The sequence below is a fragment of the Prionailurus viverrinus genome, chromosome B2 (assembly GCF_022837055.1).
Source record: "Prionailurus viverrinus isolate Anna chromosome B2, UM_Priviv_1.0, whole genome shotgun sequence".
Taxonomy (NCBI): domain Eukaryota; kingdom Metazoa; phylum Chordata; class Mammalia; order Carnivora; family Felidae; genus Prionailurus; species Prionailurus viverrinus.
Genome location: NC_062565.1, coordinates 30,361,687 through 30,387,936, shown reverse-complemented (window position 1 = coordinate 30,387,936; position 26,250 = coordinate 30,361,687). Strand labels below are relative to the sequence as shown.

The 26,250-nt window shown below is 50.1% G+C and overlaps 3 protein-coding genes across 4 annotated transcripts; 1 reads left to right on the top strand and 2 right to left on the bottom strand.

The window, feature by feature from the left end:
• Positions 1-221: 221 nt before the first annotated feature.
• Positions 222-6,368, bottom strand: LY6G6D (lymphocyte antigen 6 family member G6D). 2 transcript variants are annotated; one of them, XM_047858336.1, is made up of 3 exons: positions 2,276-2,337; positions 2,051-2,197; positions 222-500 (listed from the first exon to the last, which is right to left on the bottom strand). In XM_047858336.1, exons 1-3 carry the CDS (start codon positions 2,328-2,330, stop codon positions 286-288), a joined length of 417 nt encoding a protein of 138 aa, XP_047714292.1. In that variant the 5' UTR covers positions 2,331-2,337; the 3' UTR covers positions 222-285. The 2 variants fall into 2 exon arrangements, 1 of the variants encoding a protein (XP_047714292.1); XR_007152102.1 differs by lacking the exons at positions 222-500; positions 2,276-2,337 and adding an exon at positions 5,896-6,368 and having other exon boundaries at positions 2,071-2,197.
• Positions 6,369-6,454: 86 nt separating this feature from the next.
• LY6G6F (lymphocyte antigen 6 family member G6F) lies at positions 6,455-9,776 on the bottom strand. The gene is made up of 6 exons (XM_047858332.1): positions 9,687-9,776; positions 8,845-9,183; positions 8,499-8,762; positions 7,118-7,273; positions 6,891-6,957; positions 6,455-6,757 (listed from the first exon to the last, which is right to left on the bottom strand). Exons 1-6 carry the CDS (start codon positions 9,739-9,741, stop codon positions 6,733-6,735), a joined length of 906 nt encoding a protein of 301 aa, XP_047714288.1. The 5' UTR covers positions 9,742-9,776; the 3' UTR covers positions 6,455-6,732.
• Positions 9,777-12,129: 2,353 nt separating this feature from the next.
• ABHD16A (abhydrolase domain containing 16A, phospholipase) lies at positions 12,130-26,189 on the top strand. Its single transcript, XM_047858326.1, has 20 exons — positions 12,130-12,316; positions 13,305-13,361; positions 14,089-14,155; positions 14,365-14,451; positions 17,259-17,344; positions 19,012-19,085; positions 19,245-19,367; positions 21,515-21,629; positions 21,723-21,824; positions 22,756-22,819; positions 23,239-23,288; positions 23,613-23,736; positions 24,195-24,299; positions 24,531-24,594; positions 24,848-24,904; positions 25,051-25,113; positions 25,261-25,337; positions 25,422-25,520; positions 25,621-25,667; positions 25,858-26,189. The coding sequence occupies exons 1-20, from the start codon at positions 12,185-12,187 to the stop codon at positions 25,939-25,941; spliced, it is 1,677 nt and encodes a 558-aa protein (XP_047714282.1). The 5' UTR covers positions 12,130-12,184; the 3' UTR covers positions 25,942-26,189.
• Positions 26,190-26,250: the final 61 nt, after the last annotated feature.

Genomic DNA, 26,250 nt, shown 5'->3' with positions numbered 1-26,250 from the left:
AGTCACTTAGAGCAGATTCTCCATTGTCCCTTGGGGTTTCATTGGTTAAGGAGTACACCATTATAACTAAGTCCACTGATGCTTGATAACCCCTAAACTAGAGCATGGACGCCCCCATAATACTCCTGCAATTCTCCCATCAAAAAAGATAGAATTTTCCAGTCAGGTCTAGGGTGGTGGATAGATTTTAATGGCTCACAGAGGGCTGTTTGTCTTCTCACCTCGAATCTCCTTTGTTCTCTCGCTCCCTTGTGCCCCTCCCTTCCCTTGAGCCTACTACCCTCTTTACAGTGCTGGCAAGAGCCAGGCCAGTGTGGTGGCTGTTGCAGCCAGGAGGCATGGCAGGGCCACAGTGTTCGCGATGGCGCTGTTGCACAGGTCTCCGACGCAGCAGTCTCTGTGGGTTGTGTAAGTCACATCTCCCACCAACTCTGTTTCCACTTGATTGCAATGATGGGCCGCCACACAGGCTGGATAGTGATGAATCAAGGTCACTGAGGCTGAGGAGAGAACGAGACTGGGGTGTCGGACTCTTCGCATGAGGACTTGCCTTCTAGGGCAGAGTGGATGTGACTTCAAGGAGCCCAAAGGGATTCTCTGCCCCCCTCAAAAAAACAGCTCCATGAAACCAAATGACCAAAATCCACACACTGACACTGTGAACCCTCTAATTCAATGCACTGAAATGGACCAACATCACTTCTGTGCTGTTCTTGCCCAAAACTTGACTGCAATCTAGAAATCATGAGAAAATATTAGATAAATCTAAATTGAGAGTCTATAAAATAACTTATCAGGACTCTTCAAAAGTGTCAAGGTCATGGAAGACAAAGACTCAGAACTGTCACAGATCAGAGGAGACTAAGAAGACACAAGAGCTAAAAATGCAATGTGGGATCCTGGTCTGGGTCCTGGACTGTCAGTTCAGATGCAGAAATGAACACTACAGGTCCTATCAGCCCCAGGCACAGCCGGGCTGGCCAAAGGAACACGTAGCCTAGGCTCAAGGGATAGGAATGCTTGCGTCTCACTCGAAGGAACCTGTAAGACAAGTAATTAAAATCAGCACTATCCTAAAGATATGATCATTAGATGTACCTAATGAAATCTCTAACATAAAGAATAAAGATATTTTTGAGATTCCAAGTCTCTTGAGATGGAAAAGATGTCCGAGGACCAGATGAAGTAGCACTAGAACACCTGCTATCATGACCTCATGGACTTCCAGTCAACAGTGTCCACTTTCTCAGAAGAACCCTATCCCCACTTTTGTCCTCAAAAACCCTCATGGGCAAGCAGTTGGGGAGGGGGTGGGACTTTGGAGCATCAGCTCCCCATTATCTTGGATGGCACCACACCAATAAATGGCCTATCTTTCTTTCTTCTCTGCCAAAGCTTGGTGCCTGTTTTTATTGGCTTGTTGTGTAGCAAGTGGATGAACTCTCATTCGGTTTGGCTCTAGTACAGGACCCCAAAAAAAGACAAGCGTAGAACAACTGGCTAAACTGAATAAGGTCTGGAGATGAGTTGGTAGTACCAGTGTTATTGTTATTTCCTGATTTTGATAATAGTACTGTGGTTATATAAAATGTTAACATTAGAGGAAGGGATGTGAAGGATATACAGGAACTCTCTGTACTATTTTTACTAAATAGTAAACTCTCTATACTATTTCTACTAAATAATTTTCAAAAATTATTTCAAAATTACACACACACACACACACACACACACCTGGTCCTTATCTAATGTCTGCAAGTTTGGTTTACTATTTTGGTCCCTGACCTCAAGGGACAGAACTTTTTCAACCATTTGTGAGTGAATGGGCCTATGAGACTCTGGAGAGTTAAGAGGGGAAGTAGGAACATAGGGACAGTGGGCTGCTGAGGGGCTGTGCCAGAGCCAGAGGGCTCTAAGACTGCTCTACTCTGCCATGGCACCATCTGCCCAGAGCCAGACTGAGCCTAGAAGGTTCTGGAAACCAGAAGGATCGAAGTAGGAGCTGGAGGCAGGGAAGGGCTGGGGGAAGAGGGAGAAACTGAGGACTCACGGTTTCCAGATAGCTTGTTCGGTCCCAGGCCTGGCTGGGGTTTGCGCTCCAGGAAGCCACAGCGTTCTCCCTCCCTGCAGGTGGCCACGGTTTCTTTGCAGGAGCTGCTGGGGCCTCCTTTGCAGTCATAGCACCTCATTTGGTTTCCTGGCAGGAAAGAAGAGGTGCTTGACCCGGGCTGACTGAGGAGCCAGTGTGGGTAGAGGGGGATGGGCTGCTCCTTACCCAAGGCAGTCCCCAGCAGGGTGCCAAGCAGGACCCCGACAACTAGGGAGTTCATTGTGTCTGTCTGTGTCAGGATCACCTCTCTCTCCCACCCCCCCTCCCTGGCCCTGCTCTGCCAGCCTTATATCCCCCTTGCCTTGGGCTTTATAGGGCAATAAAAAGGGAGGAAAGAATCTCCCCCAGCAGGCACTGGGGCCCCATTGGGGACAGGGAGGGGCCCCCATGGCAGGAAGAGCCTTCAGCATCCTCTGGAGTCCCCAGATTCTTCCTTCCTCAGCAGCTGTTCTAAAGCTGTGGCCCCCGAATTCCTGGCCCTAAGACCCTTTTGGAAGGTCCTCAGTGTTCTTCCTTTTCCAACTTCATACCTACGTGAGGTCAGATTTTCTTTGTATACTTCGACCAAAACAACATATCCCAATAGACTTTGTGCAGAAGAAGATGTGAAAACCTGGTCATCTTAAGCCTGACTTTTATGTAATTCCCCAAAGTGTGGAGGGATACTACTTTTCTATGTTGTTGGGAAAGAAGTTACTTTTCACAAAACTATGTTTTGTTAACATGTAATAGGTTTATTATTTTTATTTTTAAATAAACCTATTTAAACTGCTCTGTTTTGATTTCTAATATAGTAAATACCAATATTAACTCCCACAAAGAAAAACTCTGCTCTGTCTTCAGTAATTTTTAAGAGGTGAAGAGGTCCTGAGATTAAAAAAAAAATGTTTTGGAGATCTGTCTCCTCTGCCTTCCCTCCTCTATCTTACTCCTGGCACATCCCTGTTCTGATGCCTCAGATCAGGCTCTCCTCCCCAATGTCTTAAACCCAGTTTTCCAGAATCTACCACCACCTTCTAAATCTTATCCCCACATTCCTTCCAAGTCTTTCTGAGCCACCCCCCCCCCCCCAGTGGAAACACATCTGTCCCTCTGGCCCCACCCATGATTAATTCCTCCCTCCTGGTAGTAAAGCTGGGAGGGATAATTATAGGGTACAAATGTTGAGGCTTGGGGGGATCAAAGGGATCTGAAGCTGGGTGGGGTCCCACTTAGACAGCTGAGCTTCGTGTGGAGGGGCAGGTGGAAGAGGGTAGTGTTCATTTCACATTCAAACACCACACTGGAGCCATTCTGGGTCAGGGCTTCCAGGAGGATGACCTTGAGAGACTCAAATGCTTGGAGAGGGGAAAAATGGAGCAAACAAAGACAGGGAGCTGAGTTGACAGAGCCGAGAACAGCTTGAGAGGAGGGGAGGGAGGGAGGAGTGAGGGGGAAGGTGACAGACATAACTCTGGAGCGGCAGACGCAGCCAAGAGTAACAAACACAAAACGGAGAAGACCCTGAAGACTGGAGCAGACTAAAGTAGGGGGCAGAGAGGATGTGAGAGATGTGGGATGCAAGAGCAGAGGCCCAGGACCCTCCCACGTCAGGCTGGTGGATCTGGTCCTGGTTCCACCCCACCCCACCACCCCCCAGATTCACTCCCTAGGTGTGTTTGTTTACTGGTCCCTCCCTGTCTCACTCAGATGCTCCAACTCTCGGGACCTCGGGGTGCAGATCACATTCTCCCAGACTCCTGAGCCCTGGGTCCAGCCATGCGCTCCTCCAGCATCTGTCTGTGCCTCCTGTTCCTCTGTGGGGCACTGGGTAAGGGTGGGCCAGTGGGGAGAAGTGGGGAAGACTGGAGAAGAGAGTTGTAAGGGCTTTAGAAGGAAGAGCTACCGGGAATGGCCTCAGGCCAGGGGAAGGTGGAGCAAGAAGTTTCTTTCCGAAGACATTTGAGAATAACTATCTCTTCCTTGCAGCATCTCTTGGACATGCCTCTGACCTCTGTCTCCCCTGTCCTTTATCTCATCTTTTGCTTCTTTATTGGGTCCCTTGGTTAGTGTCAGTGTCGGTTCTTAATTCGCTCTTGTCTGTGGCACCATTCACTTAACCTCTTTACCGCCACCCTGCCTTCCCCGGTCTGGCATTTTGTGTCACTCTCTGCATTCATCTCTGACTCTCGTGGCTTCTGTCATGTCTGTGCACTTCTCATAACCTCTGTATCTCTCTGGCTTCTGTGTCTTTCTCTTTTCCTGAGTTGTCCCCCCACCCTCCTCTGTGTCTTTTTTTCTACTTCTGCCTGCCCTCCTCCCTCCCTTTCACCACTTCCCTCTCCCCACTTTGTGTGTCACATCTCTCTGTGAATCCTTGTCGCAGGTCTGGGATAGAGCCTCTCACTGGCCTGTTTGCCTCTCTTGATCTCTGCTGACCCCCCAGGTCTCACCACGTCCCCCACCCGGGGACGGCTCCGCTGTTACACCTGCAGCTTCAGCAAACCCTGCTATCCTGTTCTCACCGAGTGTCAGGATGACGAAGTTTGTGGCATCAGTATCGGCACCTCAGGTAGGACTCTGGTCCCATGGCTCTACTCCAGGCCCATCTCCATCCATCCATCCTGCTTTTCCTGCTGCCCCACACACAGTCTTTGCCTCCTTCCTGCCCGGGCCTCAGCATTCCCTCTTTGTCCCACAGAGCAGAGTGAGATCATCGAGCGGAAAGGCTGCCTCCCAAGGGCCCAGTGCCCTCTGCAGGGCCATGCCACCTACTGGTCACGCTCCTATGCTCTGCGGCACCACTGCTGTGAGCAGAACCTGTGCAACACAGCCACCATGCTGCAGCGGCTCCCCAGCCCCCTCCTCATCACCCTGCTCCTCCTCGTGGCCAGCTTCATGTGGGGAGCACACCTACTCCACTAGCCTCAAACCATGACTCCTCCACCATCACCACCACCCTGGAAACACCTCATCTGAGATATGCCCAAGAACCTGATTCTGAAGAGACCTCAGGTCTCTGGCCCAATACCTTCCCAGACCCTTCCCAAGGCCTGATTCCTACAGGCACTGCTCTAACCCCTATAGGTACCTGCCCAGAGCCCAGCCTCGTAAAGAACACCTGTTCTATGCCTTTTGTCTTTTCTAGTTGCCCGATGTTGATGCTCTATCTTAGCTCTAGGTCTTGGGCAAGACAGGTGTTTTGATGGAGCTGTGGGTCCCAGGCACGGGGATTGAAGGGGCACCAGGTATGGTGAGGAGGACAGTCTTGCTAGGAAAGATTAATTTGGCAGGTTAGGAACTCAGGAAGGAGGTTCTTGGGGAACTATGAAGAGTAAATTTAATAAAAGTGCTATTTGTGAGTCTAGGACACTGCTCTGTGTGGTGTGTATGTGCGTGTGCTCTCTAAAAGCAAACTATAGCTGCTTGGTGGGTTTGGTTGGGGTGCTGGGACTAGAACCCTAACTTTCACCTCACTCTCCATCTGTGTCATTCCCGTCCTCCTCCTTGCTAACAGGTCAGCTTAAGCTGCTGTAGCATGAAGGCTTTTGGTGACACTCCTGTGAAAGCTTTTCTCCACTGAGGTCCAAGCTTGAGCACACAAAAGGATGTGGCTGGGAGTCCAGCTCCTTTCTGCCTGAGACTGGGGAGTGGACCAGTTGGGAGCACCAATGCCCTTCCCTGCTTGGCCAGCCCAGACTTGTCCAGGGTTCACTGACAGCCCAGCACACAGGGCCCAATTACACACCCCACCAGTGAATCCACCCGCCCACCCTTGCGGACACTCCCTCTCCCCAGGGAGATACCATGGGACTCTTGGAGCTCCCAGGATGTCAGGATGTTGATAAGCCTCTGCCACTCCGGATGCCACAATGAAGTGCTAGGATAAGGAGGGTGGCTCAGGGTGGGGGCTGAGCACAGCCACCCCTCATCCTGACTCAGTGCCCTCCCCTTCCATGCAAGGAAGTCTGGGGTCTGATTAAAGGTGCCTGTTCTCCCTCACCTTCTTCTCTGGGAAAATGAGACTGAGCAGGGATGAAGGATTGGAGGTGGGGGGTGGTCTGGCTTAATTTAGAGGCCACCTGAGTCTTCTTCCCATTCTCTCTGTAATTCCATCCTCCTACTTGATGCTTCCATTTGTTTCTCTCTGTCCATCTCTTCCTCTTACTTGAGTCCTTGCCTTCTCTCTTCTTCACTTTCCTCCATTTATCCTTTGGTTTCCCCAAGACTGATACTCCACCATTGCTCAAGTCTCTGGATTCTTCTGTCTCCTCTCTGTCCATCCCCACCCCTCCACACCCCCTGCCCCCTACCCCAGGCTCCCCTCAATCCCATGGGACTGGGCACTTAGGGTCACCCCTTCACTGGCTATTATAAAACAGGAGACCACACTTTCTCATAGGTGATGTCACAAGATAATGCTTCTACTTTCCTTCAGCAACCCCCCCCCCAACACACAAGCATGCGTACACACACACACACACACACACACACACACACACAGCTTGACTGCTGGAGACCAGCTGGACTGTAAAGTAGCACTCTCAGCCCCTCCCCCCTTGCCAGGGTTTTCAGGCGAATCTTTCAGGTGCCAGATGGCTGGAGAGACAGCAGGTCACACTTCCCAGCAGATGTCATCGAGATCATCTGATCTTGTGGGCAGGTGGGCTGTGGGTTTTGTGAAGCAGAAAGATAGATTAAGGATACTTCCATACTCCACCTCCTCAGAATTAGGATTCCACACCCATCCCAACCCCAGTCTCCTCTGGGATTTAAGCCTGTACCCCCTAGTGTTTCTCACCTGAGACGGGCCACATGGATGTTCTCATAGACCTGGATTTCAGGTTTGAAATGAGGAATCGAGGCATCTAAGAAGAAGGAGCCATATGGGGTGCAGCAGAGAAATTATCAGATAATTCAGAGCTATATTCCTTACTGCCCTCCTCCCCTAGAGAAATAGGGTATAGAGGCAACCCTCTGCTTCACACCCACATGCTCTCTTCTTTCCTCTGGGAGGGAGGGACTCACCTCTGCACTGAGCCCTCTGGACCCTCTGTCTCCAGAGCATGATGCTGAGGGCCAGGATGGTGAACCCCTGACCTGCTGCAAGCAACAGCATCAGGATCCAGGATACATCCCAGCCCGTGGCACGGGCACAGAGGGCAGGGGAGGCATCCATGGAGGCTGCAGTAGGGGCAAGACAATAGGGATAAGGAGGGAGGTGGTGAGGGGTCTGTTCCCATACCCCAAAGAAAGGCCTCTCCCCATAGTCTGGTGGGCTCTTCCCACCAGAAGACCTCATATGCATCTTTGCCCCCAGTTTCCACCAACCCACTCTGCCCATTTTCAAGCCTCTCATCCTGAGCCTGTGAACCAATAGCAATACACCCCCTCCCATATATGAACAGCTAACTCCAGAGCAGACTGGCGGCCATAACTGGCAGCCATATGAGCAATCTTTCCTCATATCCTTAATAGTAATCCAAAGTTTCAAGAGAAAGTAAAGTGCCTTCCATTCATTCATTCTTTCATTCATTCACTCCATAAGCATTCACTGAGTGCCCACCAAATGCCAGGCGCCACATTAGGTGCTGTAGATGTAGAGAGAAATAAGACCCAGGCACTGCTCATTAACTGGCCTTTGCCTTCCAAACTAATGGCAATTTTCTCCTCCCTCCTGCCTTGTAAATGGGTTATTCTACATCTAATGGCATTCTGTCTGTGTATAATGGATTTTTAATTGTAAAACAATGATACATTTTTTTCTCCTTCTCCTTTCACTCTCAGTAGGCCATTATAACATCAGTGCATATATCTTTTCTTCAAAAGACAACTCCCGGGGTGCCTGGGTGGCTCAGTCGGTTAAGTGTCTGACTTCGGCTCAGGTCGTGATCTCACGGTTCGTGGGTTCAAGCCCCGCATCGGGCTCTGTGCTGAACGCTTGTTCAGAGCCTGGAGCCTGTTTCGGATTCTGTGTCTCCTTCTCTCTGCCCCTCCTCCACTCTCACTCTGTCTCTCAAAAATAAATAAATGTAAAAAATTTTTTAAAAATTAAAAAAAGACAACTCCCCCATCAATAATTCTTATTTACTTCCTCTCTGAAATGGGATAGCCCACAAAAATCCTAGGTTACCCTATTTCTGAATAATGGCATATCCCACTGGAATCCTTCTTGTTCTTCATGGCCAATGGTCTATTCCACCAGAAAGGTGGCTTAATCAACCCCCTTCTCTGTTATAGAGTTGGCCAATGAGAAAAAAGCCTTCTCCCTACAGGTGATGGTCTGCTCCACCAGAAATCACCCCCAACCCAAATCTGGCCAATTACAAAGTCACGTCCTCCTCCCCTGGCCAGCAGGTGCAGAATGTGCCAGAGACAACATCCTCTCCCATATCCTCCTTCAGTTTACCTGCCAGGCTAAAGCTGACCCCTTTGTTATGAGGCATGAGGCAGCTGATGATTCTTGGTCTATGTTCCCTGGACTCAGAGAGCTGTTCCCCAGGACACACCAAGAGCAGGGCAGCCCCATCGCCCCAAAATGACTGTACATGGCCCCTCACAGGACCCCTTCCCTCTAGCCAGGTCACAGAGTCTAGGCGTCTGGCAGGGGCCACAGAGCATAAAAGGATGGAGCAGGGGGATCCATCCGCAGCCCTCGCGGATAGCTGGGATCCTGTGGGGAGAGAGGGACCGCTTAGTTTTTTGCTGGGCTTCCTGGCCCCCGGTGGCCCCCCTATCTGCATGCCTCCACTCACCTCTGAGCACGGAGACATCATACACCCTCCAGTTCTGGTACTTGTGGTGCTGACCCAGAACAGCACACCAGTACCGACCGGCGTCTCCCTCTTTGGACTTTTCCAGCCACAAAGAGTAGTTCCCCAGCAGTTTGAGCCTGGATGCCCTTACAGACTTCCCAGGCTCTGGGGAAGGCCCCCTCCCAGGCCTGGCCACTTGGACTTGGGCCACCAGGGCAGTGAAGGAGCCTGCTGGGCTGCGGAACCAGGACAGGAGTTCGTCTCCACTCAGAGTGGGTGGTGCAGGACATGGCAGCTCCATTGCCTCCCCCAAGGCTACATAGATGGTCTGGATATTGTCTGTGGAGAGGGGGTTTTATGGTGCTAGAAACCTCCATCAGATCAACAGCTCCCACTTGACCTCTAACTCCTGGCTTCTGCTCCTTCTGGGGTCTCCCAGCATGGGTCTTGCTATGAGCACAATTCTCAAGTGACAGCTATAAAAAAAGTTGAGGAGGGGAGAAGAGGGTAGGGCTTTCTTCCTCTCTCCTCCAGTGGGTGAGAGAATCTGAAGGCAAGAGAGAAAAAGGCTGGAATAGTTGGCACATACCCTTCTCTCTTCCTCTCATTTTTCCTTTTCTAGAAGCACTTATGTGTCTATTCTTATTTTCTAAAGGAAACTGTCCATGATCTGGACCCTCATTTTCTCTGGATCTTCCCCAGAATTAGAGGTAGGGGGAAGTCAGTTGGGGTAAATCTATCTTCTTGAGTCACATGCCATCTGCAGGCCCCTAAGGAGAAACAGCAATAGTTCCTCACGACCTTGCAAATAGCTGAAGAATCCCCCACCTCCCGCTCCTTACCTGCAGCAGCCTGCGGGGGGCCACATAGGAACAGAAGGAGGAATAAGACCGCCATGGGGAGAGCCTGCCAAGTTCTCTTGCCCAGGACCTGGTGCCCCACGGAGGAAACAGAACCCAGATAAAGACTCACACTCCCTGGTCTGGAGTGACACGGTCCTCTTGAGGGGATGGGAATGCTGGGGAGATAAAGCCCAGCTTCCTGTCTACTGAGGAAAAAGTGACCACCACCTTCCAGTCCCAAGGGGGAAAAGACCCAGTCCAGTCCGTTCTGAAGATGATCTCCTCACACTTCTGACTCTACATCAGCTGAAGAACACAGATTAAAGACTCTTCATGCTAAAAAGCCTGCACAGAAGGGAGCACAGCTGTTCACCTCCATTCCGTCTGGAAGTACATTCTGTGCTCTCTCCTTCACCCTAAGAGATGCCAACCATAAATGCAGAAGCTGAATCTTCACGTTGGTCTCCACAGAACTCAGTACAAGACTGCACACCCAGCCAATACCCTATAAATAATTTAGAATGATTTTCCGTGTGGCTTATGGCACACCACACATCTCTTCTGAACCCCTGATGAGTATATTACGTTACTATTAAAAGAAGAGAATAACAAGCGTTTGCAGAATTCACCAATTCACCTCTCTACCCCAGGTAGGATAGGATTCTCAAAACAGATCCTCATATAGCTCTAAGAGTTTTTTTTTTTTGTTTTTTTGTTTTTTTTTTTTTTTTTTAGAGAGAGAGAGAGAGCACAAGTGAGTGAGGGGTAGGGAAAGAGAATCACAGGAGGGGCAGAGAGAGAGAGAGAGAAAGAAAGAGAAGCAGGGAAGCAGCATTCCCCCAAAGCAAGGCTTGTGCTTACCTAATGTGGGACTCAAACTCACAAACCACGACATCATGACATCATAACCTGAGCTGAAGTCAGATGCTCAACAACTGAGCCACCCAGGCACCCTAGCTCTAATAGTTCTTAATGTGTTATTTACTTTTAAAAGTTATTTACTTTTGGGGGCGCCTGGGTGGCGCAGTCGGTTAAGCGTCCGACTTCAGCCAGGTCACGACCTCGCGGTCCATGAGTTCGAGCCCCGCGTCAGGCTCTGGGCTGATGGCTCAGAGCCTGGAGCCTGCTTTGGGTTCTGTGTCTCCCTCTCTCTCTGCCCCTCCCCCGTTCATGCTCTGTCTCTCTCTGTCCCAAAAATAAATAAACATTGAAAAAAAATTTTTTTAAGTTATTTACTTTTAAAGTAGTATATATGGCATATATATTTTTATATTTTTATTTTTTACTGAGAGAAGAGAGAGAGCACGTGAACAGGGGAGGGATGGGGGGGTGTGTGGATGGGGTTACAGAGAATCAGAAGCTGGCTCTGCACTGACAGCAGCGAGTCCGATGTGGGGCTCGAACTTGTGAACTGTGAGGTCATGACCTGAGCCAAAGTTGTACGGTCAACTGACTGAGCCACCCAGGAGCCACTTTAATGTTTTTTTATTTTAATTCCAGTTGGTTGACATACAGTGTTACAATAGTTTCAGGTGTACAATATACTGATTCAACATTTCCATGCATCACAGGGTACTCATCCCAACAAGTGCATGCCTTAATCCCCATCACCTATTTAATCCATGTCCCCCCTGCCCCCGGTATTACCTGGATGCTGATTACATCGATATACTCAAATGGTGCACTTTTATGTATATATGCTTACTGCAATAAAAAGCTAAATAATTTACATATAATGTAGGTGTAACGTACAAAGAAAAGACAAACCTGTCTATTTAATAACAGTATTACCATTTCAAAGATCCTCTATGCTGTGTTACACTATTCCAAATTTGCTCTTTATCTTGCACTTACTTGACAATTAAATTTTCTTTTTGAAACGGGTTGTCAGGTTGTATGTAATCTATGGCTTTCTTTTTTCCAGTCAGTACTACGGTTTTGAGGTTCATCCACGCTTAAGAACGATAATGTATCCTTTATTTTTTAAACCAGTATTTCACACACGTTAACAATACTGAGTCCTCCTATCCATATCCATGACTGCGACGTAGCTCTCCACTTATTCAAGCCTTCAGTTTACTTCTTTCAAAAACTTCTGTAATTCTTTTCATAAAATCTTGCATTTCTTTGATTTGATGGATTCCTAGACACCTTTTCTTTTCCGTTGCTCTGGTCAAGTGCTCCTAATCCTGCCTCTCGTTCCCACTTCGCTCGAGAGTCTGCCAATATTAAGGGACAGAAATAAGTGACTGGACTACACCTGATAAGGTTGTAACTCTCCGCGTTCCAAACGCCTCCAACTAATTTCTGACCATCGCTCTACCCGTAGGTCCAATTGCCCGAAGCCCGTCTCAGGCAGCGCGGAAAATGTCTCCGCTCGGCACGAGGCGGAGCCGGTACGTACTGACGTCAAGGGCACGCAATACCTTAGAGGCCGGGGAAGGGCGGGGCCAGCAGGGGGACCTGCTGCTGGGAGAGCAGCGGCCCGAGCGGGGGCCATGGCGAAGCTGCTGAGCTGCGTCCTAGGCCCCCGGCTCTACAAAATCTACCGGGAAAGGGACTCGGAAAGGGCCCCGTCCGGCGTCCCCGAGACTCCAACTTCAGTCACTACCCCCCCTTCCAGCTCCTGGGTGAGTCGAGTTCTCCCCTGGTCAAAAACATGGTACGGCCCAAACCCCTTTGCGGCCTTTGCTCCCCAGAAGCGCCCATTATTGGAAATCGGGGGAGCCTGGTTGTCAAGCCAGTTGTCTGCGAAGTGCTCTTTGTGCTTCCTGGGTTAAAGTCACGCCTGCGGACTGGCTGCCTCCTTTATCGCGGTTTGCCACCGCTTTCTCATTCCGACTACCACTCCTTGCTTTTTCCTCTCGCGGCCCCCCACCCTGTCTGTCGTGGTTCGTGCTGGTCCCATTTGACTCTACGTCCTGGAAGAGACCCTGCGCGGATTCGAGAGCTGGATGATTTTGCCGTCAAACTCTCGATTTCTTCCTGCTAGGTGCCTTCCCTGGTTCTGTTTTATCTTCCCTTTACCCTGGCCTTGAATTTCAACATGACTTGAATATGTCACGGACCCGCTGCCCCCCACCCAACCGCCCAACCTACTTTGGAGACCCCAGGGTCCTTGCATTCGTGAAAGCTGAGGGTGGTGGTAGGCTGTGCCCCTACACGGTCTCCACCTTTTTATTGGTAGTCTCAGATTATGTTTACTGTCCTCTACAAACCGTCCACCCTCAGCCACATTCTCTTCTTTAATCACCCCACTGTTATTTCTGTTCTTTCCCTCTTAAAGTTGTTATGGTGCCTTTCCTTTCTGCTGCTCTAACCCCTCTCCCCATATGCACATGCCCACAACCCATCTGAAACTGGGAGCAGAAATCATTCAGTGATGTTTTCACTTTTGCTCCCAAGTCCAGCCCGGTATGTTCTCACGGTCTGGGATAGGAAATGAGGTTTGGAGTGGGGGTGGGGGGTGGGAAGAGGGGCTTCTGTGGGAGACAGGGATGTCCCAGGAGGGATAGCTTTGAAGGCTAGAACCAGAGGACACGAATCAGGGCTTTCAAAAGAGAAGGGGAAGGACTTGTCAACGGACACGGCCCTTGACACAGCCATCTGCTTTGGCAGGATACGTACTATCAACCCCGTGCCCTGGAGAAGCATGCGGACAGCATCCTGGCACTGGTACGTCTGCCCTGCCATCTGGGACTACTGCATCTTTTCCGACCCACTTGCCCTCCCGAATTTTCTCCCCCGCAGCTTGGGAGAAGGCAGTGCCCCCGGGGGTGGGGGATGTTCTGGGCTCTGCAAGAGACTTCAACACACACACGGATGTGCTGTCAAGTGCACATACTTGGCAGTCCCCTTTGGTGTGTGCATTTTTTTTCTCTGGGGCAGCCTGAGCCCTGAGGAAACTGTGCTTACTTTTGGGACCATCTGCAGGTGCTGAGTCCTGTGGTCCCCAGTGACCTGTCCTCCCTGGCAACTAACCTCTTTGGCTGCAAAGACAGCTGTTTTCTCTGGCAGGGTTCCTATGGTGACGTTTGTGCATCTCTTGGGGACCAGGCCAGGTGCTGTCCTGAGTGGGCCGAGTGAAAAGGCTTGATTAACTTGAGTAGAAAGAGAAACTGGCCTTTCAATGTGATGAAATTATGTCTGGAGATGAGAGGAAGAAAACAGAACCCGTACCTAATTTTCCCAGCCTCTGTTATGCTCTGATACGTTGCCTTTTAACAAATATTAAGCACCTACTGTGTCATGCACAGAATAGGTACTTGATATGATCTCCCTCAGGTTATCCACTTTGCTCAGAGGTTAGGCCTGGAAATGGCAGACCTGTGTGTGTGTGTGTGTGTGTGTGTGTGTGTGTGTGTGTGTGTATTGATTGCTTGTCCCCATCTTTCTGCTGCAGGCTTCAGTCTTCTGGTCCATCTCTTATTACTCCTCTCCCTTCGCCTTCTTCTACTTATACAGGAAAGGTCAGTGTGGTTTCAAAGGTGGTGGGCAGGTTGTTGGCAGCTGAGCTGACCCCCCCTAAAGAGGAGAGGGGACCTGAGAGGATGGCTTGGCTTCCCTCTTCCAGCAGGCATCTTCTTCCTCAGAGGGCATGGCTGTCCCAAAGAGAGGGTACGGGGTGGGGGTTGGGGCAGTGGGGAGAGCTTCTCATGTGATGCCTCTCCCCTCCCAGGTTACTTGAGCTTGTCCAAAGTGGTGCCGTTTTCTCACTATGCGGGGACACTGCTGCTACTCCTGGCAGGAGTGGCCTGCCTCCGAGGTAGGTTGAGAGGGAGCCTGGTTTGGATCTATCCCTCACTGGGTAAATATTTATGAAGTCACTTCTGCAAATACAGTTTTGTGTTGGGCCCTGAGGGGGAATAATTGGGAATGTTGAAGGCATGATCTTTTTCTTAAAGGGCGTGGTTTAAGTATGAAAAGCTAATTGGCAGAACACTTTGCTATTATCTAGAAGAGATGCATATACCCTACAATAATTCCACATATGTCCGTATATATGTTTGTAATAATCCGAAACTGGAAACAAGTTCATGGCCACAAATAGTAGGATGGCAGGGAGTCTAGTTCTAGGGCAGAACACAATACAGCAATGCAAATGAACAAATTGAAGCTACACTCAGTAACACAGATGAGTCTCACAATTGTAATGTTGAATGCAAGAAGAAGACTACCAAGGGGCGCCTGGGTGGCTGACTCGGTTAAACGTCCGAGGTTTGGCTCAGGTCATGATCTCGTGGTCCATGAGTTCGAACCCTGCATCGGCTCTACACTGACAGCTTAGAGCCTGGAGCCTGTTTCAGATTCTGTATCTCCCTCTCTCTCTGACCCTAGCCCACTCATGCTCTGTCTCTCTCTCTCTGTCAAAAATAAATAAACATGAAAAAAAATTTTTTTTAAAAGAAGACTAACAAATGATGTATGCAGTGTGTTTCTACTTATGTAAAGTTCAAGAGGGATGCATACAGAAGTGGCAAAACACAGGCATGCTTATCTTGAAAGTCAGGAGAGTGATTACCTGGGAGAGGGAGGGAACAGGATGGGGAGGGCTCCTGGAGGGACGTGACTTTGTTCTCTTCCTTGACTTGGGTGATGGTCACAGGAATGTTTGCTTCGTATTTTTTAAACTGGATATATATTGGACACACGTATGTTATATCTCACAACTTAAAAATGAAGAGAGAGTCCAAATCATTGCCCCTCGGCCGATGCACGTGAAGAAAACTGGGTGAAGGGATGCTTGGAGAGAGGTGGTAGACTAGGAGCTGCATGGCTGCAGTCATATCCAGCCTGGGGCGGGGACCTTCTGCCTTCGGTGTCCTGCCTGCTGATCTCCATTGGGGTGGGCTCCCTCATCAGAGAGGCGTTCCCTGACCACCTCACCTAAAAGTAGCTCCCAGTCCTGGGTTTTGTCTTATTTTTAAATTTTACATATTTATTTAAGTTTTTTTTTTTTTGAGAGGGAGAGAGAGAGAATGAGTGGGAGAGGGGCAGAGAGAGGGAGACCAAGGATCTTGAAGTGCGCTCTATGCTGACAGCAGAGAGCCTGATGTGGGGCTCGAACTCAAGAACTATGAGATCATAAGTTGGATGCCTAACCAACTGAGCCACCCAGGCAGCCCAAATTTTATTTATTCTTAATTTGGGTACATAAATTAAATATAGAGAAGTCCAGAGAACAAAGTGTCATGAACTGAAATGCTTATATTCTGTCATGTAGCTTCACATACTTTTTGTCAATAAAGTTCTAAAGCATTGCATTCAGAGTTGGCATTCCTGTTGGAATCTTCCCCACTTCTGTGTTCCTCTTTCCCCAGAGGTAACCATTGTCACTTGGTGTGGTTTCTTTCCTGGTCCACATTTTTATCCTTTTATGAAAGATATACCTCATTTGATCAAATCTAAGCTGTTAGGAATTGTAAAATACATTCCAGTTTCAGTTTTCAAATGTGAAAAACTATGCATTTTAGAATCTATGAAATATGGTAAGCATAAACCATATATAGCCATTCATTTGTGCATTTTGCCTTTTTGATACAAATGGCATCACATTATACAAATCATTCTGCACCTTCCTTCATTCTTAATATTGTCTGGGGTCTCTACCCTTGATAATAATAGCATTCTAGTTGATTCTGGTTTTCTTTTCTTTATAGCACTTAATCCTCTCTGAAATGTTCTTGTTTACTTGCTTATTGTCTTTCTCCAGCCCCACCCCACCCCCAGCCAAAGTGCTAGCTCTCCGGGCTGGGACCTGTGTGTCTTGTTTCCTGCTATCTCCCACGTCAGGACAGTGCCTGGCACATGACACCTGTCGGGTCAACGGAAGCAGAGAAGTCAGGGTTTGAGACTCCTTGGCAGTGAAGGGAGAGCAGATGTGATCGCCAAAGGGCCAGGTGAAGAGAGGAATGAGTGCAGTGTTGAGGATGGCTCTTATTTCAGAGAGGGAAGTAGAATGGAGGCAGGGGAGGAGCGGTCCAGGATTCAGAAGGTGGCAAAGATGGACCCAGGAAGCAGAGAAGGAATCTCAGGGGACAGGAATCGTGTAGAGAGGCATAGTTGCAAGAGAGTGGGGATGGAAGAAGGAGACTTCGGATTCAGTGAGGAAGTGATTACGGGGCAAGAGCAGGAGCCATGAGGCCAGATGACAGGGAGTTAGACTATACAGAAAAGAGATGGAAAGCAAGCAGTGAAGAAGGGTGGCAGGGAAAAAAAGAGAGACTCAGTGTTCACAAGGATGAACAGTAAGGTTGCATGACGGTGTGTTGCATGCAACAGTAAGGTTGCATGACTAGCAAAGTGAACATTCTGGAACGTTGAGGGTTGCCAGCCTATAAAGAAACAAACTGAAGAAGCTGGGTAGCAGAACACTGAAGCCAGTTGCTAGATATGAAGAAAGGCGGTCAGCTCAACTCTCCTATTTCCCCAGACCCTGGGCCACCTGTTCCTTTCCCTCCCACTTCCCTTTCCAGGGCCTTCTCCATGCCCATCTCCAATCCTCTTCCTGAAACTTACTCAGCTTGCTCTTCCCAGTTTTCCTAACACTGTCTCCTATCCTCTCTCTACCAGGCATCGGCCGCTGGACCAACCCCCAGTACCGGCAGTTCATCACCATCTTGGAGGCAACACATAGGAACCACTCTGCAGAAAACAAGGTAAGGGGTCCCAGGAAAGGTGCCAGACAGGTGCCCTGGCAGCAGGTTTCTCAGCTGCCTCTCCAGAGCACTGGGCACCAGCTTCTGCCAGGGCGAGGAGTTGTGTTGCCACCCATGGCAGTAGGTTTTTGCTTGCACATTGCTGTAGCCCTTCTCCCCTGTGCAAGTGAACTGTCCACCCAGAGAATTTTCCTCCCTACCACTTCTAACGGGATGTTCCACTAGAACAATCCTCCACCCTTCTCCCCTCCATCTGTAAGAATTGTCTAGATGTGGAAATATTCCACATCTTAGAAGGGGGTCTTGTCTCTGTCACAGCAGCTCGGTTCTGTAAGTGTTGTTTATTTTGGCTGTGTGCATTGAACACCATGCTAGTTTTGTTCAGGGATGGGTCAAGATGGACAGGTGTGTCCACTGTTGTGCCCAGAAGCACAGCGTGGTGCCAGGAGGGAGAAAAGCCAGGGCATGGTGTCCTTGGAGTTGTGCCAGCCCAGCTGGTGCTGGAGTGTGATTATCTTTGAGAAGGGGCTTTGGGGCCCTATAAAGCTCTTCCCTGTTAGGGATTCCTGGGATCAAAGAGCTGTGACCCTACCATCATCGTGTTACTGGTTGTTCCACGCTGCCGTTTACAGAGCTACGTAATGAAGCTCTACCACGCCGCTGTCTGAGGCATTTTGCGTACGCCCTTCCCAATCCTCACAATAGCCACACGAGGTGGCATTATTATACCTCTGAGGACACAGGAAAAAAGAGGTTAAGTGACAAGCAGAGTCACAGAGCAAAGGAAGGGGCTGGGTCTGGATTTGAGGCCTGGTCTGAGCAAAGCCTGCTTGAAATTTGCTTTTCTTCCATTTTGTTTTGTTTTGCCATTTACATTTTTGTACAGTGTTTCTGTTGTTCTTCCTTAGTCAAGTTATTTTTGAAAATGTCAAAAAAATTTCCTGTGACAGAAAATAAAAAGAGCTCTCAAAATAGAGCACTGGGAGCTCTCAGGGTGAGGGAGGGGGTACAGCAGAGAGTCAGACACAGCTCCCGCCACCCTCAGAGAGCACGTGGACAGACTTCGTGGGGTGACTAGAGGCATCGATAGCCTGGTTGGCATCACCAGCCCATGGCTGCCGAAGGTGAGAGAAGGGAGGTGGCTGTGAGGATGGAGCAGAGAGGGCTTCGTTCAGGAGGTGATTCCAATGCAAAGGAACCACTCACTGTAGACATTACTTTCCCTTGTTCCCTCTCACCCAACCTTAGGACAGTCATTTTGATCCTCTAGGGCAACATCATGTAAAGGACCCGGTGGGGGAAAGGGGTATGACCAGCCAACAGACCCCGCCCCCACTTCCTCCCTCAAAAGCACCAGCACCTCTAGCCACCCCTTCTTGGGGTGGGTCAGTTTTATATTTTGGAAAAGCAAAGAGTGTTGAGTAGTTCTTCTGGAAGCAGACAGGCCAGTTTTGATACCTGATAGGGTATCCTCTCTTGCCTGATTTTTCTGGCTGTGACAGAGCTTACCCTCTATGAACTAGGAGTGTGTTGACCTCAACTTGTCTCCCTGTGATGTGTGGGGGCCAGTCCTGTGGATGAGGGTGCCAAGGGTGGGTAGGTGGGCCTGCCCCAATTTCTTAGTTTCCCTTTTCCTCCCCTCCTCTTTCTCTCCCTGCCCACCACAGAGGCAGCTCGCCAACTACAACTTTGACTTCAAGAGCTGGCCAGTGGACTTCCACTGGGAAGAGCCCAGCAGCCGGTGAGGCCCCAGTTCTTTCACTCCATCCTGCTCTGTCCTGTCCCACACCTCTATCCCCATCTTGGGCCCCAGGGCCTCCTTTCCAGTGCCATCTCCTCATTCCTGGACCTCAGCTTGCTGCTTCTGACTCCAACCTCCCCTACATCTTTCCATCCTCAGGAAGGAGTCTCGAGGGGGCCCTTCCCGCCAGGGCGTGGCCCTGCTTCGCCCAGAGCCCCTGCATCGGGGGACAGCAGACACTCTCCTCAACCGGGTCAAGAAGCTGCCTTGTCAGATCACCAGGTGAGAAGCAGCAGGGAAGAGAGGCCATCTGGGGTGGAGGGGACATCAGGTGAGGACTCCAGGACTGGGTGCTATGGATAAAATAGCTGCCATTTATTGGGCCTAGTGCTATGTATTTTGTATTATTTGTGATGGTTTTTAATCTACATTTATATGTGAAGAAAAGAGGCTCAGGGAGGTGTAGTCTCACAGATGGTGAATGAAGGGTTGGGATATTAATAATTCTGTCTGACACAAAAGCTCTTTTATTTTATTATTATTAATTAATTAATTTACCTGTTTATAAATGTTTATTTATTTTTGAGAGAGAGAGCTGGGGAGGGGCAGAGAGAGGAAAAGACAGAGGTCCCAAAGTGGGCTCAGTGCTTACAGCAGAGAGCCCAGTGTGGGGCTCGAACCCGCGAATGGCAAGATCATGACCTGAGCCAAATACAGATGCTTAACTGACAGAGACACCCAGGTGCTGCTAAAATTTATTTAAGTAAGCTCCACACCCAACATGGGCCTTGAACTCACGACCCCAAGAGCAAGAGCCACATGCTTTACCGACTAAGCCAGCCAGACACCCCACAAAAGCCCTTCTAATGAGGCTGAGAGAAAACAATGAGGTTGAGAGTGTGGTGGAGACACATAGCCTTAGCTGGAGTGGCATCTGGTGACAGCTGTGCCCCTGACCTGGCCTCTCTACTCCTAGATTCTTCTGCCTTAAGCAAGCTACAATTTCTGCATCCATGAATAACGCACTTTATAGGATTGGTATATTAAGTAGAGTAACATATTCAGAAGGGTTACTACTTTGCCTGGGTACTTGACAGCAAAGCCCAAATTGTGGCTACTGATGATGTCAGAAGTGACAACAATAAGCCTTCCTCCCTTACAGTAGAGCAGATGCTGTGGTAATTTTCTATTGTTGGAGGCTGGGAGGCAGTTCCAAGATACCAAGGAAAGGGATGGATTTAGTGATCAGTGTTGCCTGTGTGACGATTGGTCAGAGGGACAAACCAAATTTGCAGTTTTAAGGGGATGCTGGACAGGGTGGTACATACCTGTTTTTTTCTGGGGACAAATCCTATTTCAGGATTAACTGGAAATGGTTAATTGTCTTTTTCAGATACCTACCACAGCTTATCTGTCTAGATTAGTGCATTTGTTCAGTAAATATTTATTAAGCCCCTCTTTGTCAGGCTCTAGCCACCTGCTACGTGGCAGAATAGGGCATATTGCAGAACAGAACAGTCAGGTCTCTGCCCTGGTGGAGTCTGCAGTCTAGTGTGGTGTATTTCAAACTACCGTCCATTCATGAATCTTGAAATGGAGTGAATTACAGCTGTCATTTTTTAAAGTATTATAGGGGGCCTTTAAATAAGTTGCATTTATACATTAACAGAATCATAGTTAATAATAACTTTGCTATGGGGTCCGTGTGTGGCTCAGTTGGCTGAGTATCTGACTCTTGATTTCGGCTCAGGTCATGATCTCACAGTCGTGAGATCAAGCCCCGTGTCAGGCTCCACGCTGAGTGTGGAGCCTGCTTGCGATTCTCTCTCTCCCTGTCTCTCTCTCTCTCTCTCTCTCTCTGCCTCTCTCTCTCTCTCTCTCTCTCTCCCCCACCTGTGCACGCACTCTCTCTAAATAAATAAATAAACATTTAAAAATTAAAAAGAATAGGGGCGCCTGGGTGGCTCAGTCGGTTGAGCGGCCGACTTCGGCTCAGGTCATGATCTCACGGTCTGTGAGTTCCAGCCTGTCCTGACAGCTCATTAGGCTCTGTCCTGACAGCTCCCGGCCTGGAGCCTACTTCCGATTCTGTATCTCCCTCTCTCTTAATTAATAAGAATTACTTATCGCATATAGAAAATATTATCTCCTAAAATTTTCAATATTATAAATATAGATGTGTGTACTGGGCCACAATATAAAATGTGCATATTATAAAGGTTGTAGTAAAAAAAATTTTGAAGAACACCAGCCTGGTACATATATTACTTCATTATGTCCTGAAAGAGGAGAACAAAGCTGTAAAGGTCAAGAAACAAAACTGTAAAGGTCAGGGGTGAAGCAGGCCCCAGAGTCTCTGAGTGCTAGGGCTAGGATGATCCCTGGGTTCTACTGAGGTCAAGGGTTCGTTAACCCCATGTTCCCCACAGCTACTTGGTGGCGCACACTCTGGGGCGCCGGATGCTATATCCAGGCTCAGTGTACCTGCTCCAGAAGGCCCTCATGCCCATGCTGCTGCAGGGCCAGGCCCGGCTGGTGGAAGAGGTGAGGCCCCCTGCCCCCACCCCACCCCCGATGGTCCTTCTCCCCCTACCAGGGATGTGACCTCCTGCCCCTCACAACATCTCCCCCACTCAGTGCAACGGGCGCCGGGCAAAGCTGCTGGCCTGCGATGGCAACGAGATTGACACCATGTTTGTGGACCGGCGGGGGACAGCTGAGCCTCAGGGACAGAAGTTGGTGAGAGGGAGCAGGGAGCCCAGCCCAAAAGTGGTGCGGGGAGAGCAGTGGAGGTTCTGGGGACCTCAGTTCTACAGCAGCCCTAAGAAGTACATCTGGGGATAATCCCATCTCCCACCCCACCCTCAAGACATGTTGGCGTAGGAAAACCCTACCACAGGGAAATAGATGAAGTAGGAGTTGACATTCAAGGACCAAAAAGTAATCTTGTAATAGTCACCACTTAGACAGCATTTATCACATAGAAGGCATATATTTAATCCTCAAAACAACCCTGCAGAAGAGGTACTATTTTTAGGAGAGCCCATTTTACAGATGATGAAACTGAGCCTGGGATAATTTTCCCAGACCACACAGTAAGTGAGAGAGCTGGGATTTGAATCCAGGTAGCCTGGCCTCCAGTATATCCTGCCTCCATGAGGGAGCCATGGAAAGAGCACTGAGTCAGCAGTCCAGGGAGCTGACTCCTGGTTCCGGCACTGCCCAGCTGCTATGAGAATCCATGCAAGCTCCACCATCTCTGAATTTGGGCTCGGGGCCCCATGAAATTAAAGTTTATCTGACTCTAAGTCTGGGGCCCAGAGATGGAAAGTGATTGGCATGCCACACAAAAGAAACAGTCATGAAAAAAATAGACCCAAAAACTAGAAAGGAAAAAAATATCCATAACCCCATTTCTGAGAGCTGTCCTCCGGTGGTCTTCCAAGGAAAACGACACTGCTGAGTGGTCGAGCAGTTCGTCTTCCTCAGTTTGCTAAGCTTTTGCATCCACTCTGCCTCTCATGCACCTTGTAAAATTAGAAGTTTCTATTCCCGTTGAAGACAACAGGCCCTTTCCTCTTCCCTGTAAAGCTCCCACGTCCTGCCACACGGGGGATTTTCAGTCCCAGCTTGGCTCCTTCCCAGCCCTCCTTCCTGCTTCCTTCTGTAGGTAATCTGCTGTGAGGGGAACGCGGGCTTCTATGAGGTGGGCTGCATTTCTACACCTCTGGAAGGTAGGCCCAGGGCACAATACTCGTCTCTGCCCTTTGGAATGGAATGTCCCCACCTTCCCACACCAGTATAACTTCCCTGGGCCAGATCACCTTGTCTGAGTGAGGTTTGAAATTCTCACATTTGGGGGGAAAGTTTACTCCCCATTCGCTTTGCCAACCTTACATTCCCTCCCTTTGGGCTGTGTCCCTAACATTATGGCCTTCATTCTGTCCCCATGACATAATCACATCTCTCCCTTCTGCTGCCTCAGAACCTCTGGTGTCATCTCCCTGTTCTGAGAAAGCTTGGAGTTACTCATCTCTAAATTTGGGGTTGTTTAGGGCTCCCATGTTGTGTTGGTCTTTCCCCCGGGGCTGGAGGTGGGGGAGGTGTGGGCCACAAGGTCATAGCCCCTCCTCCTCCTCCTCCTGTGTTGCAGCTGGATATTCTGTCCTGGGCTGGAATCATCCAGGCTTTGCTGGAAGCACGGTGAGACACTCTCTGAAATCCCTTTCTTTTCCTGAATTTATGGTTATGGTCTGTCTCCCTCTGGTCAGCCACTGGAATTAGGAAAAGGGGTGTATATTTCTCTGGTGGCTCTCACTCATCTGTCACCTGGGTGCCAAGGACAGGGAACCATGACGCCACCCCACAGTGAGAAGTGGCATTTCTGGAGAGTGCAGGTCCTCTCGCCACCCTTCTCTTCTGCACCCTCTGTCTCTTGTAGGGTAGCTCTGTGCTGGAAGCGTGCAAGTGGCCCATGAACCAGCCTCTGGTGCTAACCCACTCCTGAGTTTGCCCTTCTTCCTGCAGGGGGTGCCATTTCCTCAGAATGAGGCCAATGCCATGGATGTGGTGGTCCAGTTTGCCATCCACCGCCTGGGCTTCCAGCCCCAGGACATCATCATCTATGCCTGGTCCATCGGTGGCTTCACTGGTACCAGCCTACCCCCCTCCCCGGGCAAATTATGCCACCCCCACCCCCCTCAAAGAGCAGTAGGGAAATGCCCTGAGAGCCCAGCAGTGGGGTAGAGGCTTAAGGGAGGAGAGGACGGACGAGGGATATCTGCGGGTGTCTGGAAGATGGTATCCTATTTGTATACGTTCACATTTCCTTCTACCTTATGCCCATTATGAAAAGAAGCAGACCAGGGTCCTGGAGGGGGGAGATCAGGGAAGTGAAGTTTTCCTCTGCACGTGGTCTTTGATACACTTTGATATTCTCTCTCCTTCTTCTCCATACAGTGCCCTGGCCAAGTGAAGTGAGGGGTTAAGGGGGACCTGGGGCTAACCTAGTAGAGATGATGGTGTCAGCCTGTAGGGTCAATGGGACAAAGGTGGGGTGGTGGGCAGGAGCCCCTCGGTCCTCACCTTTCTTCCTTGTTCTGGTACCAGCCACATGGGCAGCCATGTCCTACCCAGACATTAGTGCTGTGATCCTGGATGCCTCCTTTGATGACTTGGTGCCCTTGGCCTTGAAGGTTATGCCAGATAGCTGGAGTGAGTGCAGCTCCCAGGCCTGCCTTTCCAGGGAAGGGGTGGGCTGGAACTGGGAACTATTCTAACTGGAGATGGTTCCTTTTTATGTAGGTGGGGAGTGGGTCACCCAACGGGATGAAAAGCAGGGGGGCTCCCCTGTCTGGGGCCTTAGTTTTCTTTGTGAACAGTGGGGAACTATATGTTGTACAAGGGCTTTGTCTCTGCCATCCCGTCACTCTGATCCCACTCTAGGGGGCCTTGTGACCAGGACCGTGAGGCAGCATCTCAATCTGAACAATGCAGAACAGCTGTGCAGGTGAGGGCAGGCCAGTAACCGGCGTGTAACTCCCTTCCCCACTTCCCCACTGTACAGGCTTTGCTGGGTATTCAAGCAGATCTCCCAGTAAGGCCAGAATGTGGGCCATGCCTGTTCTTAAATATTTTCTCACCCCTGAGTGAAGGGCTAGCCTTTGGGGCCCTGCTATTGTAGGGGGTTAGGCTGCAGCCAGTGCAAGGGTGGGGTGGCCACTTGTCCCCTCTCCCTCTGAGCACCACACTGTCCTCTGAAGGTACCAGGGCCCTGTGTTGCTGATCCGCAGAACCAAGGATGAGATCATCACCACCACGTGAGTGCCTGGGAGCCTCTGCCCTCCTAGATCCCAGATGTAGCTAGGAAGTTGCCCTTCCCACCTCTGCCCACCAGAAACCTAGGTATCCAGACCCTTCCTCCTCAACCTCCAGCCCCTCCAGTGTACACTGTTCTCACCCCCAGGGTTCCTGAGGACATCATGTCCAACCGAGGCAATGACCTCCTGCTGAAGCTCCTACAGTATCGGTAAGCGGGAGTGTGTGTGTGTGCGTGCGCGTGTGTGTGCATGTGTTTACTGACACTGGCGTGGCAAGGGAGGGAGGGAAGAGGGTTTAGGGATGAGGAGTGAAGAGAATTGGGTCCTGACCTCTCGTCCTGGTGCTCCCTCTGTAGGTATCCCCGTGTAATGGCAGAGGAGGGTCTTCGAGTGGTGAGGCAGTGGCTGGAAGCCTCCTCACAGCTGGAGGAAGGTGCAGGGGGATGCGGTGAGGCCTTTGGGTGGGGGCCTGGCCGGGCCAGGTCACTGATAAGCCCTCCTTTCTCTCCCTGAGCAGCCTCGATTTATAGCCGTTGGGAGGTGGAGGAGGACTGGTGCCTGTCCGTCCTCCGCTCCTACCAGGCAGAGCACGGGCCTGACTTCCCCTGGAGTGTGGGTAAGGACGTCCTGTGGCAGGAGGGGGTGTTGGGAAGAAGCCAGGAAGGGGGATGAATACCCAGATGTATGGCTCATGTGTGAGCGGCTCTTCTCCACAGGGGAGGACATGAGTGCAGACGGAAGGCGGCAGCTGGCCTTGTTTCTGGTGAGCTGAGGGGTGGCGGGCAGGAAGGGGGTGCCGGGATGGCCAGGGGGCTTGGAGACGGGATACCATGTAAGCATTGGAAGTGGCAGCTTGTAGGGTGTGGGAGGTGGTTTCAGAGGCTATGGAGGTGTTTGGGGGTGCTGTATACTGCGGTGCTCTGCACCCCACCTGTCCTGCCCTCTTCCTTCAGGCTCAGAAGTATCTGCACAACTTCGAGGCCACGCACTGCACCCCGCTCCCGGCCCCGAACTTCCAGATGCCCTGGCACCTCTAGGGACCACAGTGGGACTCGTTCTGAAAGAGTGGGATAGGAGGAGACATGAGGAAGGCTCTTCTTATTTGTGATTCTCTGTGTTCACGTTGCTATTTATAGTTTGTGGAAAGTGGGGGGCTGTCCCCCTTCTCACTGCCCTATTGCACGTTTCCCCTCATCCATCTGGCAGTACCTAACCTTCCCCAACATATACCCCGCATTCAGTGAATGGATTATTCCTAATAATTAATAAAAAGGTATTTTTTCTACAGGCTGGCTAATTGTGTGACTTTCCAGGTGTCCAGGAGCTTGGGGCCGGTAGTGGTGACA

Bases quoted from the DNA above. Each gene is read 5' to 3' on its own strand.
- LY6G6D (XM_047858336.1), bottom strand. From the start codon at position 2,330: ATGAACTCCCTAGTTGTCGGGGTCCTGCTTGGCACCCTGCTGGGGACT. The intron at 2,198-2,275 runs GTAAGGAGCAGC...CTTTCCTGCCAG, and splicing joins CCTGCTGGGGACTGCCTTGG to GAAACCAAATGAGGTGCTAT. The intron at 501-2,050 runs GTGAGTCCTCAG...TTCTCTCCTCAG, and splicing joins GAACAAGCTATCTGGAAACC to CCTCAGTGACCTTGATTCAT.
- LY6G6F (XM_047858332.1), bottom strand. From the start codon at position 9,741: ATGGCGGTCTTATTCCTCCTTCTGTTCCTATGTGGCCCCCCGCAGGCT. The intron at 8,763-8,844 runs GTGAGTGGAGGC...CTCTCCCCACAG, and splicing joins TGATGTCTCCGTGCTCAGAG to GATCCCAGCTATCCGCGAGG. The intron at 7,274-8,498 runs GTAAACTGAAGG...CCCCTACTGCAG, and splicing joins GGTCAGCTTTAGCCTGGCAG to CCTCCATGGATGCCTCCCCT.
- ABHD16A (XM_047858326.1), top strand. From the start codon at position 12,185: ATGGCGAAGCTGCTGAGCTGCGTCCTAGGCCCCCGGCTCTACAAAATC. The intron at 19,086-19,244 runs GTGAGGCCCCAG...TTCCATCCTCAG, and splicing joins TGGGAAGAGCCCAGCAGCCG to GAAGGAGTCTCGAGGGGGCC. The intron at 24,905-25,050 runs GTGAGTGCCTGG...TCTCACCCCCAG, and splicing joins GATGAGATCATCACCACCAC to GGTTCCTGAGGACATCATGT.